This window comes from Lissotriton helveticus, chromosome 5_1 (assembly GCF_964261635.1).
Source record: "Lissotriton helveticus chromosome 5_1, aLisHel1.1, whole genome shotgun sequence".
Lineage (NCBI taxonomy): Eukaryota > Metazoa > Chordata > Amphibia > Caudata > Salamandridae > Lissotriton > Lissotriton helveticus.
Window position 1 is genome coordinate 770,661,891 of NC_136065.1, and position 19,976 is coordinate 770,681,866.

The following is a 19,976-nucleotide window of genomic DNA, read 5'->3' on the forward strand; positions in this document are numbered from 1 at the left end:
GTCACTTTAGCAGAGCTGTGCAGAAATGTGGGTGGCTAAAAGGCGTGGAATTCAGCAAATTTGACACAGAGCAAAAATGCACAGCAAAACATATTTTTAAATTGCTGTTTGCAAACCTTGGCTCCTTTAATGAGCATTCACATTTACTAAACGTTGATTGCCATTTTAAATCATCCAGTTTTAGCACAGCACACAAACAACTTAACGGAGGGTCACCCAGGGGGCAAGATTTATTTATTTTAAATGAGTAAGTAAAAAATTACATTGTGGTTCCAAACTCCAGCTTTGCAGTTGGGCTTTTCCATGATTATCATTTTGGAGCACTGTGTGCGTTCACACTTTTGGCTAGGTATTGTATTCGCTAACATAAAAGTAAACAAGCATTGGCATAGCCAATAGGTCTCGCTTTTTGGACCCTATAAGTATTTAGTTATGCAGCAGAATATCCTTGGTGCAACAACACCAACTGTTGCATGGCTAAACACTTTTAAGGTCCCAAATGCGAGACCTATTGGCTATGCCAATGCTTGTTTGGAATAGACAACATCGAAAAAAATGAAAGATTGGGTGATCGAAAATTAAAACTGCGACAACTTGAATCAAAGTACATAATTCGCATGAAAACCAAGATCCCAAGAGGGATGAACCTTGATGAGGAACTCTTTGTACATTTGTAACAGGAACTTGAAATTAGAATTGGAATTAAAATCAGTTATGTGATTGTCGGCAACAATTCTTTAACATTTTATAAAAAGTAGTGATGAGGAAATGGCAGAGTTCAGAAAGGAGTATATCCACGTGTACAGATATTATCGAGAACTGGTACTATACCAAAGTATAAACACAAAGGACTTCATACATCAAGTTGTGGTAAATCGGTTAAAAATACAACTGCACCAATTTATTTATTTTATAATATTGTTTAAATAGGTACTATACCTTGAATTCGAAATAGACAACAAGTATAATTAAGTGTAGTTGTAATATAAAAACGTGTTATGCAATGTCATTACAAATTATGATAGATTACTGTCACAAAAGGTGTCATTTGATTATGTGGATGCATATAAACTACAAATCACAGAAACCCATGGGTTGGGGTTCGATTGCATAGCTTTTTAAACAGAGGAAAAAGTAGTGCCACCTACCGTGAGAAAGGGCGTGTGCCCGAAACGCGTCAGTGTGACAGACTTGCCGTGGAGTTTGCCAAATTAATCAGTTAATTACAGTTCCTGAGTGCGGCGTTTATTTTTGCGAGAAAAAAAATATATATATATATATATAGACACACAAACACATAGAGTAAGAATATAGATAGTTGGATAAATAAATATTATTTTATAGTTCAACATTATATATAATTATTAATAAAACACTTTCCAAGAAATATTTGTAATTAAGTCAATGTATATCTTTTAACAACATTTTACAAGATTTTAAATTAAAACGTTTTAGAGGGTGGGATTGCCCCTAGTTTTGATTAGAATTTTTATTTATCAATGAAATTGATACTTATAATTTAATTATAATTAGTACACATTTCAATTGATGAGTTAATGGGCTGTAGAATTCTATTTTACTGACTCTAGTTTTCAAATACATATTTAAAATTCATTTCCACTTATATTTATATTAAAATATTTTTATAGTTCTTAAAATAATAATACATTTAAACAATTTCCTCTATAATTTCCCATAGGGATATATCTGCCATTGTGGTGGAGATCTCCACCACCTTGTGCAAAGTTGCTAACTTTACAATCGTAAACCATTTCGTAGGATGCTCCACCCCCCTATTTAAGGGGTTGGGGACATGCAAGTCTAAACCTAAATGAAAATATACTCTTTGGAATATTGAATAGCAGAATAAGTGGAGAGGTACACCTATGTATAGTAGTAAATAGACACATCAGTAAATATACGTGTTTATACTTACTATTGTGAATTGGATTGGAAAAGGAGTTGCTTTGTGGAGGGCCACTCAATTAATCTGACCAGCTGGTTAGAATTTGCCTTAAATATATATATTCAGGCTGCCGGGAAGGCAACTCGCCGAATTGCCATTTGAATATACAGCAGGCAGCTGTCGAAACTTGTGATGTTGCCGTTACTTTGAAAATAAAGAGAAGCGAGTACAAATTTACCTCACAGAGTGCTGGATTTCTGCTGTGCAAACGGTGATCTATTTTATATAAATATATAGCATTGTGTGTTGGCATCGTTACATCGATGATTTATTCATCGTATGGAACGGAAGTCTGCATACAGCCGAAGAGTACATTCAAGTACTGAATAGGAATAACCTCAACTTGCACTTCTCGGGTTCTGTTAGTCCGGTGGCAGCGGAATACTTGGACCTGAGAGTGTTTGTTGAGGGAGAACATCTACACACGACCCTATATAGAAAGGAGACTGCCGGCAATTCTACACTCTTTGCCAGCAGTTGTCATCCCCCGCAACTCATTAATAGCATTCCTTATGGAGAGTTATTAAGACTCCGAAGGAATTGTTCCAAGGATTCTGATTTCGAGGCGGCTGCCTCGGAATGCCTGTCCCGTTTTAAGATCAGGGGATATGGCGAAAGTCTATTGCAAAAGACGCTAAAGAAAGTCAGAAAGATCTCAAGAGGGACTTTACTCACTGCCAAGTCCAGTATGACTGGCCGTGATAGGGATACAACCACTAACAAAGGCAAGTTCAGGTTTATTACTCCATATTCAGCAGGGGCCAACGACTTTAGAATGATGCTTAGAAAAAACTGGCACATTCTACAAACAGATCATGTATTGAGAGAGGATTTACCATCTTACCCACTGCTGACATTCAGCAAGGCGAGGTCAGTGGGTGACATGCTTGTCACTAGCCATCTAGATAAGCCCCTGCCCAGAATTAACACCTTAAGGCACCAAAAGGGGTTTTACCCCTGTGGACGCTGTAAAGCGTGTGTGGGCAGTAAGAGGGCTCTAGTGTACGTGATATCTGAAACAGGGAAAAAGATACTTATAAAAAAAATCATCACCTGTAGTACGCAATATGCAGTTTATTGCTTGCACTGCCCCTGTGGCCTTCGCTACATCGGCAGTACAATCAAAGAACTAAAACTGAGGGTATTGGAACACCTCAGGGCTATAGACAAAGCAGACCCTAGTTATCCTGTGGCCCGCCACTTCGCTGAAGTGCATGGCCGGGATCGTAACCTTTTACAATACTTTGGCCTAGACACAGTACCTCCAAATGTGAGAGGTGGAGACCATTTGAGACGACTACGTAGACTAGAGTCAAGATATATTATAGATCTTTCTATGAAGTATCCAAAGGGTCTCAATAGTGGGGAGGAGATGGCTTTCCATCTTGGAAAATGAAATCTGTAAATATTAAGATCAGTATAACATCGAATTGGTACCTTGAAATCTGTAAATGGAAGTATATGTTATTTGAGTTAAGTTCTTTGGACACTTACTGTGTTTATTATGGATGAAATCTGATCCTTCTCTATACATTGTGTATATATTGTATATACTTGAATCTAGAGTTATGAGTGTAGACAGATGGTCTGTCAGGGGTGCTTTGGGACCAGGGCACCCACTTGTACAGTATAGTATGCGGATGATTTCTTCCGTTCCATCTTGTCTGCTTATCTATATATTTTGTATATACAATTAAGTATGTTTTTTTCATATTATGTGAGTATTGGAGCAGAAAAAACTTAAACCTAGATTAACTATAAATGTGATTTAAATGATCGTAATAATATGAAATTTGATGAATTGCTTCTTGATATAAATTATGTCTCGATAATTAATAGGAAATGTATTTGGACATTTGCATATATAAGCACTGTTATGTTGATAACAAATGGTAGAGGACATTAGCCGATCCACGGCTTGATGCTTTGTTGATGTTTCAAACAACATTTAAACATAATATATCCCCTGTTTTAGTGTATTAGCCCATCGGTGGGTTTCATTTGCACCTTGTATATACATTGGTTAAGTGCATAAAAAACCATCTTAAGATGGCGCCTTCAGTGATCACAGAGGGGTTAGTCCTCTATCACTTTCTGTGCTCAATAATGCTTTATTAACACACTGGTTGTTGTACATATGTAACTCACACTGACGAAGGTAGAAGACCGAAACGCGTCTGTGTAACCCCCCGCTTAATAAAAACTTGCGTGGGTGAGAAGAACTCCTCGAGTGCTGTTTTATTTTTCTTCAGGATGGAAGAAAACCGGAGCGTGATATATATATATATATTCACTGAAAAAACCATAGGTTATAGACCATATATAGTTAGGAATTAGCATTTAAAAAACCTTATTTTACTCACACAAAACCATTGAAATTCCATATATAGTTAGTTGCACTAACTATATATCGCGCACCCGCAATCCACTGCTGATCATGTCACATATTACATCATTCATGACATGGTCAGTGACATCACTGATGACATCACTGATGACATCTCAAATGACATCACTGATGACATCACTGATGACAACATCCAGTGACTGTATGTTTCTGTAAAGTTAAAATATGTCTTACATATTGAAGAATGAGTGGATGTATAAGTGTCTGGATGAAGGATTTAGTAGGTGCGTGACTGACTGTATGAGTGAGTGATTAAATGTGTCTCACTGAATGCATGGGTTAGTGACTAAACTGTCTTAATTTGTGCATCATTATGTCTGTTGTTCTGTAAACTGCTGCATGTGTTGATCATTAGCTATACGAGAGGCTATATGTGTTATTAATTGGTTGCCCAAGTATTTCTATGGGAGATTGAGTTTGTGTGGGGGTGGCTGGAAGGTGTGTGACTCTATGCATAGATGTGTGAGCAGTTTATTCACTAGGTGTATGAGTTCAAGAGTGCATGTGGAAACAGCTACATGGGCAGTTGACTGTGTGCATGAGTGTATTGATGAGTGAATGGATATCTCAATGCTACATGTCATAGTAAGTACATATGTAAAACACAGTACATGTGAGAGTTGGCATATATAAATAACTGTGCATGAGAGCCACTGAATGAGTGAGTGGTTGTATTGATCATTGTGAACTTGTATCAGGGATTGTATAAGAGAGTAAATATGTGTTAGTATATGTTTCAATAAGTAAGGTGTGTTTAACTGTATAGTTGAAGAAATGGAGGTGAGATTGTTTCTTTGCATGACTGACTGGGTGTGTGAGTAACTCCATGGATGAGTGGCAGTGTGTGAGTGTCTGTATACACTGAGTGTATCTAAGGTTATATTAGAGTCTGAAGAGGTTTATCGTATTAGCACAAGAATGATGTCAAATGAGATGTCATCAGTGATGTCATCAGTGATGTCACTGACCATGTCATGAATGATGTAATATGTGACATGATCAGCAGTGGATTGCGGGTGCGCGATATATAGTTAGTGCAACTAACTATATATGGAATTTCAATGGTTTTGTGTGAGTAAAATAAGGTTTTTTAAATGCTAATTCCTAACTATATATGGTCTATAACCTATGGTTTTTTCAGTGAATTTTCAAGGTTTTGTAAATGCTAATTCCTAACTATATATGGTCTATAACCTATGGTTTTTTCAGTGAATTTCAATGGTTTTTTAATAGCAAATATCATAAGCTGTCGAATGTCAAGTACGTGGTAAGTGAAAACATTTTCGTGTTTATGCACACTGATCTGCTTTGAATGGTGCCCCCCCCCCTCATTTCTATTAGGAGTACTCTCTCTTTGCAGATAGTGAAAGGTAGTTAACGCAGGCGTTTGCCCCCGTTGTAATCCGTCGTGCCTGCTTCTCTCTCCATTTGATTGATTGTTATCCAAGTATTTACTGTTTTAGAATTACTTCTCTTTGGTTCATTCTCTATTTACAAACAAACACAGAGTCGCAATACTCTGTTTAGTCTTTGCAGATAACGAAAAATCGTGTAAAAAAAAAAGAAAAGGAATCGAGCAAAATCAGTAGGCCACTAATGGGATCTCTTTTTGACCTCGCTAAAATAGAAACATTAGGAACAACCCCTCATGACAAATACAAAACTAGTGAGATGAACTGAACTCCACACAATGATGGCTGCAAAACAGCTCGGCTCCGCCACCCACCCCGCCCAAAATAACGATAAAGAACGGCTGCCATGATTGGTTGCGGAATGACCACGACGGAGCTACGAAATGGTGCTGCTCTCATGCTAACCCCAGCTTCAGTCTGAAACATCCAGAAACACTGTAGACTACCAATTCGATCAGTTCCGGTAGCGCCCCAATGTAACCCGGTAGAGAAGAACTAGCCCTCCCCTCTTTGACTGATGGTTCTTGTTGCCTGTCCCTTCTGTTGCCATTTAACAGAACTATTTAGCCTGCTGAAAGGGGTTGTGTTCCGACCGCTGGTTGGTGGAGACATTTTGACTATATTCTGTACCTGCGTTGTCGCGTAATGCGTCATATGACGCGCCGCGTTAGCGCATCCGGAAGTCATCCGGGGCGCGCAGCGCGTAACGTAAGCATAACAAGTCATGTGACTTGTTAATAAAACTTTTCATTGGTTCATTTTACTTTTCTTATTGTAATGATGAAAGGCTTGGTCATATGACCTAAAAATTACGCTTTTCATTGCTTCCGAACATTATTTTTTCTTAAATATATGTTATAATGTTCCAGGCTAATGTACTTTCCCGGAAATTTTACAACTGTCCTGCAAGTAAAATATATTCTTTTTTCGAGAAAAAGAGCGTTTCTTCGTCCCATGACGGAGCCGTTGAGCAAAAGAGGGTCGACCTGCTGTCTTAGTCGCCGATACGCCTGAATATGAGATTCTTATCGATCACTTTATGTTGCAGGAATAGAAAACACAACAGCCCTTGACCATTTATCTTTACTGCGTTCCTTCGTATTATACCTTTTACCCTTCATGTAATTGGTCTGCTTTATTTCACTTGCCTTTTAATGATTCTAAAACAGTCACTATTATTAAAAACGTTACCAATGTATATACTACTACCATGTTTTCTTTTAAAAACCTTTATTGTGAAAATGTCATTATACAAATACGAGCCTATAACCACGTGGGCCTGCCACAGAGCAAACTGTAATTGTATATGATGAATAGACATTTACACTGTAGAGGAACGTAACGGGCGGGCCATTAGGTTGCAAGAACTAAGGTGTCTAACAGTTACGGAATCGGTGGACGTACATTTTATAATTAAAATACGACAGGGCCAGTTACAATAAAATTATCTAGATATACATTTGCGGGCAAGTACCATGGGTGACGTTAATTCGAACTTTCAACAGTACAGTAATCAATAACACATCAGAACTTAATATCAATAGGGATGTCGAAATAGTCAATCAATTCTCGTCCCCGCCCGCCATGTGCTTCAAAACTGCATACGTATCTCGTGATTTCAAGGTTCTGCAACCAGTACACAACAAGGAGTTACGAGTCCCATTTATTCCGGCGCCATTTTGGGCGAGGACGGGCAGGTCCAGGATATAGTCAAAATGTCTCTACCAACCATCGACTATGATGATGTTCATATGCTGTATTTATTAGAGTAACACTCATCTGTCCACATGAAATTAATTTGCCACAATCTAAACATGTCATTTTAATCTTTCCAAAGTTCTTCTAAATATTTGGGACCGTTTCCCTTGCCTCTGAAGCTCTCAGTGCCACTTCTTTGATGAATGTACTAGCAGGTCAGGGGTTCTCCTCCAAATCTCTCTTTTATGCAGCACTATAATTAATTGGTGCCACCTCTCCATATGACGATGCATGGTATAGTTACCACAACTATATTTTTTTTCGGTTCCTCTGGAGAGTTCATCGTGGCAGATGAAGCGTGTAACGGACCGGGCATTTACCTTTTTTTGCATGTACAGGAAAGGAAAAAGAAATCGAGCGTCCGAGTTCTAAGGTGTCCCAGGGCCATTTTAGTGGACCAGGCCCAAATCCAAAGAACAGGCCGCCATTTTGAGAGTCCTCTTGCAGCCGCCTGTCGCTGTAGCATCAAGAGCAGCCGAAACTCAGCTGAATGGCAACTGAAACGGTAAAGGGGCGCCCCACTACAGCAGACGAGCCTCCACCTAGGAAGGCCCATTCACGCCGGCTCCCCCCCGCTTCGGGCACCCCACGCCGTTATTCGGAGCAGTATTGTAGGATGGCCACACCAGTGCGGCAACTTGCTAGACATCACCTCGGTGGTAACCGAATCTCAACGCCTTGTGGTGTCTTCTATTCAAAAAACATTGTTATGCTGCCTTCGACCTATTCGCCGCAAGTGCGCACACAACTCAACTGCATAGCTTGCTAGACACCACCTCGGTGCCATCCGGATCTTGGAATCTCAGCACCTTTTGGTGTCTTCTCTTCAGAAAATATTGTTGCGCTGCCTTTGGCCCCATTCGCACATCAGTCCGCTACTGACGCCATCTCACAGGCTAATGGGGCGCCCCACGCCGACTTTCAGCATTGTAGAATGACCACACCAGTACAGCAACTTGCTAGACATCACCTCGGTGCCATCCGGATCTCGGCGCCCCACTGCAGATGAAGTGCCTCTCAACTATGAAACCACCACGGTGACATCCGGATCTTGGCGCGTTGTGCTGCCTTCGGCCTATTCGCACATCGGTCCGCTACTGACGCCATCTCACAGGCTAATGGGGCGACCCACGCCGAGTTTCAGCATTGTAGGATGACCTCACCAGTACAGCAACTTGCTAGACATCACCTCGGTGCCATCCGAATCTTGGCATCTCAACGCCTAGTGGTATCTTCCATACAAAAAATATTTTTACGCTGCCTTTGGCCCCATTCGCACATCAGTCCGCAACTTAGACATCACCTCGGTGCCATCCGGATCTTGGCATCTCAGCGCCTTGTGGTGTCAGTCAGAAAATATTGTTGCGCTGCCTTTGGCCCCATTCGCACATCGGTCCGCTACTGACGCCATCTCACAGGCCAACGGGGCGCCCCACGCCGACTTTCAACATTGTAGGATGGCCACAGAAGTGCGACAACTTACTAGACACCACCTCGGTGCCATCCGGATCTTGGCGCGTTGTGCTGCCTTCGGCCTATTCGCACATCGGTCCGCTACTGACGCCATCTCACAGGCCAACGGGGCGCCCCACGCCGACTTTCAGCATTGTTGGATGGCCACACCAGTGCGGCAACTTACTAGACACCACCTCGGTGCCATCCGGATCTTGGCGCGTTGTGCTGCCTTCGGCCTATTCGCACATCGGTCCGCTACTGACACAAACTCACAGGCCAACGGGGCGCCCCACGCCGACTTTCAGCATTGTAGGATGGCCACACCAGTGCTGCAACTTGCTGGACACCACCTCGGTGCCATCCGGATCTTGGCGCGTTGTATTGCCTTCGGCCTATTCGCACATCGGTCCGCTACTGACGCCGCCTCACGTGCCAACGTATTTTCTACGCATTTTATACCCTATGCCGCATAACAGGTCATGTGACTTGTTTATAAAACTTTTCATTGGTTCATTTTACTTTTGGTTTCCTAATGATGGAAGGCTTGATCATATGACCTAAAAACAACACTTTTCATTGGATGAAAACTTTTTTTTTTCCCAAACGATGAAAGCCCCACCTTGTTTCTGGATGTTTCAGACTAAACTGGCGTCAGCATGAGAGCACCACCATCTCGTAGCTCCGTCGTGGTCATTCCGCGAGCAATCATGGCAGCCGCTCCCCACCAGAAGCCTGCAGGAGTCGGGGCCCCCAAAACTTTTGATGAATTCTCAAGGCGGAGGGGACGCTTTCGAGAATGGGGTCCAAGACCTAGCAGACAAGCGTCCGATTTCCAAGGTGTCCCAGGGCCATTTCAGTGGACCAGGCCCAAAAAGGAAAGAGCCTGCCGCCATTTTGAGAGTCCTGTGACAGCCGCCTATCGCTGCACCGCAAGAGTGGGCGCAACTCAGCTGAATTGCGGCTTTTGACACAGTGGACCAAAAACAGACGGAATGGCAACTGAAACGGTAAAGGGGCGCCCCACTACAACAGATGACACTCCACCTGGAGAGGCCCGTTCACGCCGCCTCCCCCGGGGCGCCCCACGCCGTTATTCGGAGCAGCATTGTAGGATACCAAAACCAGTGCGGCAACTTACTGGACATCACCTTGGTGCCATCGTTCTGCTGCCTTGGAACTATTCGCACAACAGTTTGCTACTGATGACCCACCCCCCGCGACGCCCCACGCCGTTATTTGCTGGGTGGCAACTTACTAGACATCACTTTCGTGTCATCTAGATTTCGGCGCGTTCTGCTGCCTTGGAACTATTCGCACAACAGTTTGCTACTGATGACCCACCCCCCGCGACGCCCCACGCCGGAAATCTGGACGTTGTGCTGCGTTGGGACTATTCGCACAGCCGACCGCTACTTCGTTGTTTTTCCCTAAAAATGTTTATATGTTATTACTATTTTTGTTTTCTTGTATATATTTATAAATTATTAAAGTTTTATAATCTTACTACTTTGTCGGAGTGCTATATATTTTTAATGTGACACATAATTGTAAAAACTTTCATGTACAAAGAGTCATCCCTGGAATCTTCCGCTTCACGCTCGGTCCCCTCCCCAATCACAATACAGGATGGTTTTCAGATAATAGCAACGCTTCTGCTGTGACGGATCTCATCGAGTGTGGGCCTTGATCTACTATAACTCCTTTGAAGAGGGGTGATTCTTTACAGCTGTGGCCATAAACTACATCTGCAGGGCTAGCTGATAGCCTAGGACCGGCCTGGACAATCGGACACAGAGGAAAAGAAGTGTCAGAGGGTGCGGTAGTGAATAGGGCGAAAGGGAGGTGTCGGGCGGGCACAGGGTGTGATTCTCAGGGAAGAGCAGCGCAGATGGGGGGAGGTTTATTACCCATGCATAAGACAGAGAGCGGGGGTGACCACTGCCTGGGTGAGATGCTTGCGAGGGTGGGGTATTGGAACAGGGTTAACCCATAACAAGTCACTGAGACCTGGGTATTCGAAGTACTGAAAGGAAGGGGTCTCAGTGAGAGAACAAATATACTTATAACTTCAAAGAAGATTCAAACAATACTAAATGAATTCGACATTGTTTTAATTCACAATGAGGAGCAATGTATCGAATACATTAACATTTTCATGCATAGAATAGGTTGTACGGTGCCCAAAAGGGGAGGGGAGGAAGTGATAGTGTGAGGATGGCGTGATGGAAACTTGTGACAATAAAAACAAGAATTATCCAAAAATCTTTGCTACAATTGTGTTTTCATTTTATTACACAAAGAATGAGTCACTTTGGCGATGTATACATAAACAATGTCATACTCCAATACAGCAATTACTGGCAAAAATGTGGGGAAGGAGTTGACTATATGGATGATGTCGACGTTTCGACCCTCTGAATAGCGCAGGGTTGGTTGAGCCCTTGCCGTGGGGTCTTCTTCAGGACAGGGAAACGGGCAGGCAACCTGATAGATACGTATATATAGAGGATATTAATAATGAGAAGGCGGAATGTATCGGTTAATACAAAAACAGTATTTAAAATCACTATCGCACACATGGAAGAGCATACCGTTATACTTGGCGCTCTATCTGATCTCTGCAATCGTCTTCCAAGTGGTTTGACGAACTGCAGATATGAGAGAAAATGGAACGTGACTTAGACTGGAATGTGAGTGCATAAGGCACTACAAAGAAATCATAGTAATTATGATCAAATCTCACCGTTAGGATAAGCAGTCCATAATTCATTCGAGATACATAGTAGAGAGTTGGAGAGCGCGGCCGACCGCGGGGCGGTGACACGGTTAAATTCTGAAAAGACGATATGCAAGTGCTTAGGATATTGGGTACTGTGCATATAGTCAGTAGGTGCTGTTAATACATTGAAAAAAGGGGGTTTCCGCTTACCGGTGTCCCAATCGGATTACTAGGTGGTGGTGCGTCCCCTCTGTGTCAGTAAAAATCTGAAAAACGCGTAAGGACGGGCTTAGACACTAGCGAGTACCACAAATGGTTACATTACAATAATAACCGGGCATACGGGATTGGACATTTGCGTGTACCACGCATCATTAAATTGCAAGATTAACCGGGCACACGGACTCACCGATTTCTTCAACTTGGTCGGTGTGGTCTAAGGCGCAACCTCGGTTTGATGGTTGACCTGGGAAGGGAAATTGCACACAGTCAGTCCTTCGTCACAGGAGCATGTCTGGTGAAGGATCGCATGCAGTATAGAGGCATTTGCAGCCTAAGCGGCTAGGGCTTACCTCAAATGCCGACTGAATCGGACCACGGGGAACGCTGGCGTCTTGCGAGACGCGGCAGATTTCCTGGTTACTAACATAACCATGGAAACAGATCACGTGACCCGCGCGATTGCAAATGGAGCGCGAAGACAGACTGCGGTGGAACTGGGTGAGAGCCTGAGTCGGCAATTATGAAATTAAATTCCGACTGGGCTGAAAAACCTTTACTGGCCGTTTGCGAGCATTGGCCTAAAATTACAACCATGCTTATCTTATTAGTATGGACGTGAAGTACAAAACTGTATCCACTCGCGGTTGCCATGGAGACTGACGCTATATTAGGCGAGTAGGTGTGGGATGACGGGTGGCCTACAGCAAATCGTGGAGATACGACTTTTATGTGGACATATCAAGATACAACTCTAGTGCAGACATTTCATTGACACTACAGTGCTTCAGTTGAGATACAACATACTCTTGTTGGCGGCATCATATAGCGCTGGTTCATAGCACCAGATGTAGGCATTTATACATTAATAATAATTAAGGGAGTACCTCTCTGCAAGAGGGTATAGTCCCACTCGATATACATAGGACTCGTTGAGAAAGTGCATCTAAACATTACTAGTAACTAGGGGAGTACCTCTCTGCAAGAGGGTATAGTCCCCCTCAGTATACATTGGACTCGTTTGGCGAGGGTGGGGAGCCATGCTAAGGATCGACAGCGTGCACAGAGTGGGTCTGGTCAAGGCATCTAAAATGGCTGCCGTGCACGACAAAAGTGTGGCATTTGAAAAAAGACAAGATGGCGCAGACAATGTTTTTCAACACTTCCTGATTTTCTTCGAATCGAACGTTAACAGACGTTGGGGCATATTACCAAAGTTAAGCGATATTTATCCCTAACGATGCATTGCAAAGATTTTTTTTCAAAGATTTTTTTACCGTCAGAAATGATCGCAGATAAACCTTGCTATTATCAAGGTTTATCGCAAATACGATAAAAAACGACCGCAATGCATTAATATCGCTGAAAACTCAGCGATATTCATGCATTACCGAGCTAATGCTCTTAGCCATGTTATCCACCTCCCATTGGATAACATGGCTAAGAACTGCTCAGGGCAGCTGTTACTTTTTGGAGATATTCGCGCTTATCTCGAATATTTCCAAAAGTTGATAATAGGAGATAGCGATGTTAGCGACTGTTTCCAGTCGCTAACATCTTGGCATGCCCACTTTGCATGTCATTAGTGATAAATATCACTCACATGCAAAGTGGGGCCCAAGATGGTCGCTATCTCCTACTAGCCGTCGCTAACTGGTGTTAGCAACAGCTAGGTAATACAGATATAATTTTATCTCCGCGAAGCGGAGCGCTGTTACAGATATATATCTTGTTTTTGAACGTTAATTTCTCAAAATGCACTGAAGCACATATATTGAGACCTAGCAAAGGCACATCGGGCTACCAGTCCCTAATATTTTACCAAGTTTCGTGCAAATCCATTCAGCCGTTCGATTATTATTATTATTTTTTTTTTTTGCCCCGCGGGGCCCTTTTAAAACCTCCACATCAAACCTAGGGGGTCAGCGAGGATCTACTATGCCCCCTTATGGTCATTTGCCCCTTCGCTTTGGCCTCCTCTTGTCTCTCGATCCTACCGAGAGACAAGATGGCGGCCGCTACGTACTGTTTGGAATGTTTACAGACACCGGAGAGCCAATCAGCTTCGCTTCGCAAAGCTCCGTAACGCGAAAAGTACGCGAAGCGGTGCGCTGTTACAGATATATATCTTTTTTTGAACGTTAATTTCTCAAAATCCACTGAAGCACATATATTGAGACCTAGCAAAGGCACATCGGGCTACCAGTCCCTACAATTTTGCCAAGTTTCGTGCAAATCCATTCAGCCGTTCGATTATTATTATTATTATTTTTTTTTGCCCCGCGGGGCCCTTTTAAAACCTCCACATCAAACCTAGGGGGTCAGCGAGGATCTACTATTCCCCCTTATGGTCATTTGCCCCTTCGCTTTGGCCTCCTCTTGTCTCTCGATCCTACCGAGAGACAAGATGGAGGCCGCTACGGACTGTTTGGAATGTTGACAGACGCCGGAGAACCAATCAGCTTCGCTTCACAAAGCTCCGTTGCGCGAAAAGTACGCGTCCTGGAGCGCTGCCCGGTCCGCTGTTACAGATATATATCTTTTTTTAAACGTTAATTTCTCAAAATCCACTGTAGCACATATTTTGAGACCTACAAAAGGCACATCGGGCTACCAGTCCCTACAATTTTGCCAAGTTTCGTGCAAATCCATTCAGCCGTTCAGGCTAAAAGTGAGGCCAACCGCCCTATGGAAAACTCAATGTTAAAAACACGTTTTGGGACCCCCCTTTTTTCTCGACCCCCCCGGACGAACCCCCCCCAATTTTCAGGGGCTGCTCAGAAACAAAATGTGCCATTTTCCTGAAAATTTCAGCCAATTCCGTCCACAAACGCCAAAGTTATTAGACATAGAATTTTCAAAAAACCCATAGAGAAAAAATCCTAACTATATATACCTACTGGCGACCGCCAGTAGGTAATATATATATATATATATGAATTGTATAATATTATAATACCTATATACACACATATATATATATGAACAAAGCTTCGCCAGACGCTAAAAGCGCCTCCAGTTATTGTTCTCAACTGGAAAAAATAACGAAGAGTAGAACCCAATTTGGTGCCAAAACAAAAGGTGCCTTTTGGTGCATAATTCTGCTCAGCATGCCGCCACGACGCGTTTCGACTGCATGCCACACACGACCACTTGCTGTGAAGTAATCCAGGGACACAGCGGGGTTCACTTCAGGAGTATTTATTCACAGGTAAATACAGCATAATGCATTTCGGCACCTTCGCCTTCCTCAGATGCTGTTCGTTTACTGGCTGTCACCTCCTCCCTCCTTTAGAACTTGCTTGGTTACTCCCATTGGTGGGAGAACAGCTGGCCCTGCAGTAGTCTTGGTAGATGCAGTCTAATGAACAACTACTTCTCCCAGCATGCACCAGAGTGTGTTGGTAAAACAACAGGGTTGATCTACAGCGCTGAAAATTACCTCGCAAAAGGGGGGCCGTGTTGCGGCAGGTGACCCCATATTTATAGTGACACAGACTCCCTCCGGTCCCCAACGTCCAAGGCCCAAAAGAAGGAAACAGAACCGGGCCGTATATACACATGGATTTTATATATATGTAATTATATATATATATATATATATATATATATATATATATATATATATATATATATACATATATACTCATAAATATATATGTATACATATACATGGATTTTCATATATATATATATATATATATATATATATATATATTCCCGTTGTTTGCAGTGTGAACGGGTTTAATATTGTCTGCTTGCTGAATCACCCTTCTGTAAATATAAAAAAGGTTCTTATTCTTTTGTCTATTGCAGGGTGAAGATGGGTTGCCTGTTCAAGGGTGCTGGAATAAGGTAAGACAAATTAGGAGTTGTGTGAATTCAATGTATCACTTGTACTGCTAAATCCTCTACCTCCTATTTTAATGTGAAACCAGTATGTGACTTATACTGTTGTAATGTACCTGTAATCACAAAATACCCTTGCATGAATGTTGCGAGGCAGGGTGGCCAAAGATCTATTAAAGTTAGATATATAATGTAAATTGTTAAGAAAAACAAAAGAATGAATGCATGAACAGAATGTAGAGCAACCACACACTACTTAGTGCTATATAATGATTATTTAATTGCTTTTTTTGCAATGTTTCTTGTTGGTTTCCATGTCCACTTGCTGAGTAGCGGCTCGCCACCTGCCAAAATGGTGGCCACACCAAAGGAGGGCGGTGAGAAGGGGGTGAGAAGGGAACAAATAAAATACAAAAATTAAATAAAATAAGTTACCTGCTGCCCTCCACTTTGAGCTCTTCTGCTCTTCTTCTGGGCACAGGCTCCCAGACTGCACTGCGGTCAATACGGACGCTGCATGAAAGCAGCTTCAGGATTGGCCTAGGAGCCATCAACTTGCGCTCCCAGGCAGACTGGGAGCCTGTGCTTGCTCTTTCCAGCCCCAGTACTGAAGCTGGGGTGGGAGAGAGCTCCAGTGTGCATGAGGGATTGGCCAACCTGAGACAGCCGGCCAAACCTTCATGCACACTGTAACAGTGCCCACCACTACCCCACCAGCAGTGTCATCCACCTGGACCCGCCCCCAAGTCTCGAAAGAGGCTTGGGGGGCGGGTCCATGGATATTATAATAAAACAGGTTTTGTATCGGTTTATTTGAGGGTGGTGGCAAGGGGTGGCGGCACACCTCATGGAGTGTCACTGTCCTTGCTTTAAAGGAAAATTTCACAGGTTAGAATAGTAAGGTGAAGAAGTCTTCAGTTCTTCTTCTAAAAGACACTAGTGTGTTGTAAAAATAAGCATGAACAGCTACTTATTAGAAAGGAGTAAGAACCATCTACAAAGTTCAAGAAATGTAAATCTAGCAGTTTTGGTTGCATCCTAAAACAAACCTAGTTACATTATTTTTTGCTGATGTCTTTAGAGAGCTACTGGTTGAGAAGGGTACACCAGCGTTTTAAAAGAACAATGTAAAAGACCACTAAAATTCTTGTTCAGACATATTATAAATTGTTTATGGGCTAGGCAAGTGAACAATTCTACTCCGTTGCCACCTTCTTCTATAAATAACTGCCACTATTTACCATCACTATATATAATTGAAGGTTTAAAACGGTAGGAGAAAACGTGTCCTATTTTTTTTCGAAATGGCTATTTAGTCATCATTCAGTATATTTGGACTGCAGCTCATTTTTAGTATGTTTTTTTTATGTGCGGCCCACGTGGAGGAATTGTCTGCAGGTCTACATAGGGTTCATTTTGTGCTCTTAAAACCTTAAAGGCAGTGTAGCAGGTAATGGACCCAGAAAAGGCCTGAATATAATTTTCCCTTCGAAGCTCGTTTATTATCACTGAACACAGAAAACAACTACTTAAAAGGAAAATTGTTTTTTTTCGTTTCAGCTTTTGATTCATAAAATAATATACAGAGTGGGCACTCATTTACAGAGATCATTAGTTGTAAAAACTAGCAACTTAAATACGAGTCAAGGGTGTGCGTACACAAACCTAGTTATTACGCTCATAATTAAAGAGCAAATTAATAACTAGGAGCAAACTCAGTAGTTGTGATTGTCCAATAAGGTCAAAATTGTGACTAAGTTATAATAACAGACAATGGAACGTCTACACTATGTTGGGGTTTTGAAAATATTGAAAGACTTAACACACCTGTGCAACAAATTATTAAATGGGAAACGGTTCCCATGTGCTGTACATGAGAACAATTTCTCAGCATTTACAATCATAAGACAAAAGTTATAATAGATTTTGACTGAAAAGTCAAAGTGGAACGTTCACACAAAATGTCACTGTTCTCAGAGAAACATGTTTATGGTGAAAGGCCTGGAAGAATATTAGCAGTTCCAATTCTGCCGAGTGTATTTACATCACATTAATTTTCAAAGCAAAACATGTAAAACTTGGTGGAAATCGTTTCAATAAAATGTATGTGTCTGCCATTTTAGGTTGTAGTTCTTTTTCCTAGAATTATGTCTGTGGGACCTGTTAAACTACTTACAAACATCAATTGTACTAGGGAAAATTAATGAATTTTTCCAGAATACCATGCACTACAATGAGTAGGCATGCACCTAGAGCAATACAGACAATCCAAAATAAACAAAATTGAACCAATCTTGGTGTTATGATTTTATAAATCACGTATTATTGTCGTGAAATCCATATTCAGTGTTCAACAAAAACGTAAACCATACGGTTCCATGTTTCTTAATGGAATGTATACTGTTCCACTACTTCCTTGTTCCTTTAGAGATCAGTACATCAATTTCATTTCAGATCCTCTTAACATTGTAATGAACATTTATTTGGTTTATATTTCACCCACTTAAAATGTGAGTGATTTCCACTGAGTGCTTTTGCTCTGCACCTTCCCCCGCAACTCCCTACCGTCTTCAAACCACCCACCACAATTGATCCCCTCCCTCTGTCTTTCCCATTTAGTTCCACCCATATCTGCCAATAGTTATGGTTCTCCGAGACCTTGCTTGCTATGTCCTCAACCCACCCATCAGTGATCAATGTGTGGGGAGTGCATCAGTCTCCATTCACATTTAGGAAGTGCATAAAGGCAATTAAGGTGGCAGATTACTTCTTGTTTTCATTACTAAATATTTCACCACTGCTCCACTCTCCATAAAGAATACTCAATAAATGCATTACAAACTAGAACCGACAGTCTAGTTTGATAGTTAACTGTTAGCTTTGATCTGTTTCTATAGGGAGTGCACTTCAAATACACAATACTTTTCAATGAAACTTAAGCATAAAATTCCCCATACATAATAGAACTCATGATAGAATACAATTTAGTTTTTAAAAATAACCCTCAATGAGGAATGACACGTTTTATTCATGAAGTAAGCCATCAGGGTTATGTTATTTTCCATGTTCACTTCCCAAAAAACAGTTTCTTAACCCAGCACAAAGTGCCATTGTTACCTTTGCAAAATATGTAGAAAAATGCAAAAACGGCCACCCTGCCCGTTATACTGCTTTTAATACTTACTGCCAAAATGTTTGCCTTAATACTAACCCGAGATTATGTTTTCTTTTGCAGTGATGGTTCTAATCTTGGATTGCCCTGTGTGTTTGTACATAGAATATTTATTTTTATACAGTGTTCCTTTTTCAGAGTATTGAAATTTATGCATTTTTTACAAATTATAAAAAAACAAAGTGGCATATTTTTTGTACATAAAATACTAAAGATGTTCCCTCGTTTAAATGCTTTTTGTATACATGTACATCTGTGCATTGCTAATTTTGTTGCAGAATTCAGCTGTAATAATTGCATGATATTTGTGCACACTTTAAGTATTGGGACTTAATAAATTATTGCATTCCAGTGCCATAAGGAACAGTTCAGCACAGAGATGCTGATCTGTTTCACGGGTTGAACACATGGGTCATGTGTCAAGCCAGGAGAATATTCTGCTGCCATACTGTACATAGTAATAAAAAATGACTAAACCTGGTACATTGAGTTCAAATATTTAAGTTGGGCATTAAGAAAAATGTAAGGACTTGTATAGCTACTTTAATGCAGCATCTCCTCCAATCGTATACCAATAAGCCATCTGTTTAGAAGGTGAGTGGATAAATACCGCATCCTGTTGAAGCGAAACTTGTATCTTGTATATCTGTGGGGCTCTCATAACCACATACCCCCATTTGAGTTACTGATCTCATGTTGAACTCTTAGAATGATCTCTGAGTTGCAAGATATTTCTTTCCCAGTGGCTCATATCCACCCTGTATTTTCTTATGCATACACCTCTGTCTGAGTTCATTGGACAATTCCAAATCAAGAAAAGAGAGAGTTCTGACCTTAGTAGCAGGCAAGATGACATGTAAGTAACTTTCCATCATCCTGACTTCAAGGACAGATTCCTATTCAAAAATAACACTTGGGGATGTTTACATCATAACACTTGGGGATATTTACATCATAAGACAATACAAAAGTTTAGTGTAGAGTTGGTTGTGCCTCCTAACTGTATTGTATCTAAAAAA

The 19,976-nt window shown here is 41.5% G+C and overlaps 1 protein-coding gene across 1 annotated transcript in view; it reads left to right on the forward strand.

Moving 5' to 3' along the window:
• Positions 1–19,440, forward strand: part of COL13A1 (collagen type XIII alpha 1 chain) — a 396,595-nt gene extending 377,155 nt beyond the window's left edge. Inside the window, exons 35-36 of the mRNA XM_078643241.1 lie at positions 15,753–15,791; positions 19,021–19,440. Of these exons, the coding sequence (XP_078499367.1) occupies positions 15,753–15,791; positions 19,021–19,023 (42 nt within the window). The 3' untranslated portion in view covers positions 19,024–19,440. The remainder of the gene's footprint in view (positions 1–15,752; positions 15,792–19,020) is intronic.
• The last annotated feature ends 536 nt before the right edge of the window (positions 19,441–19,976 follow it).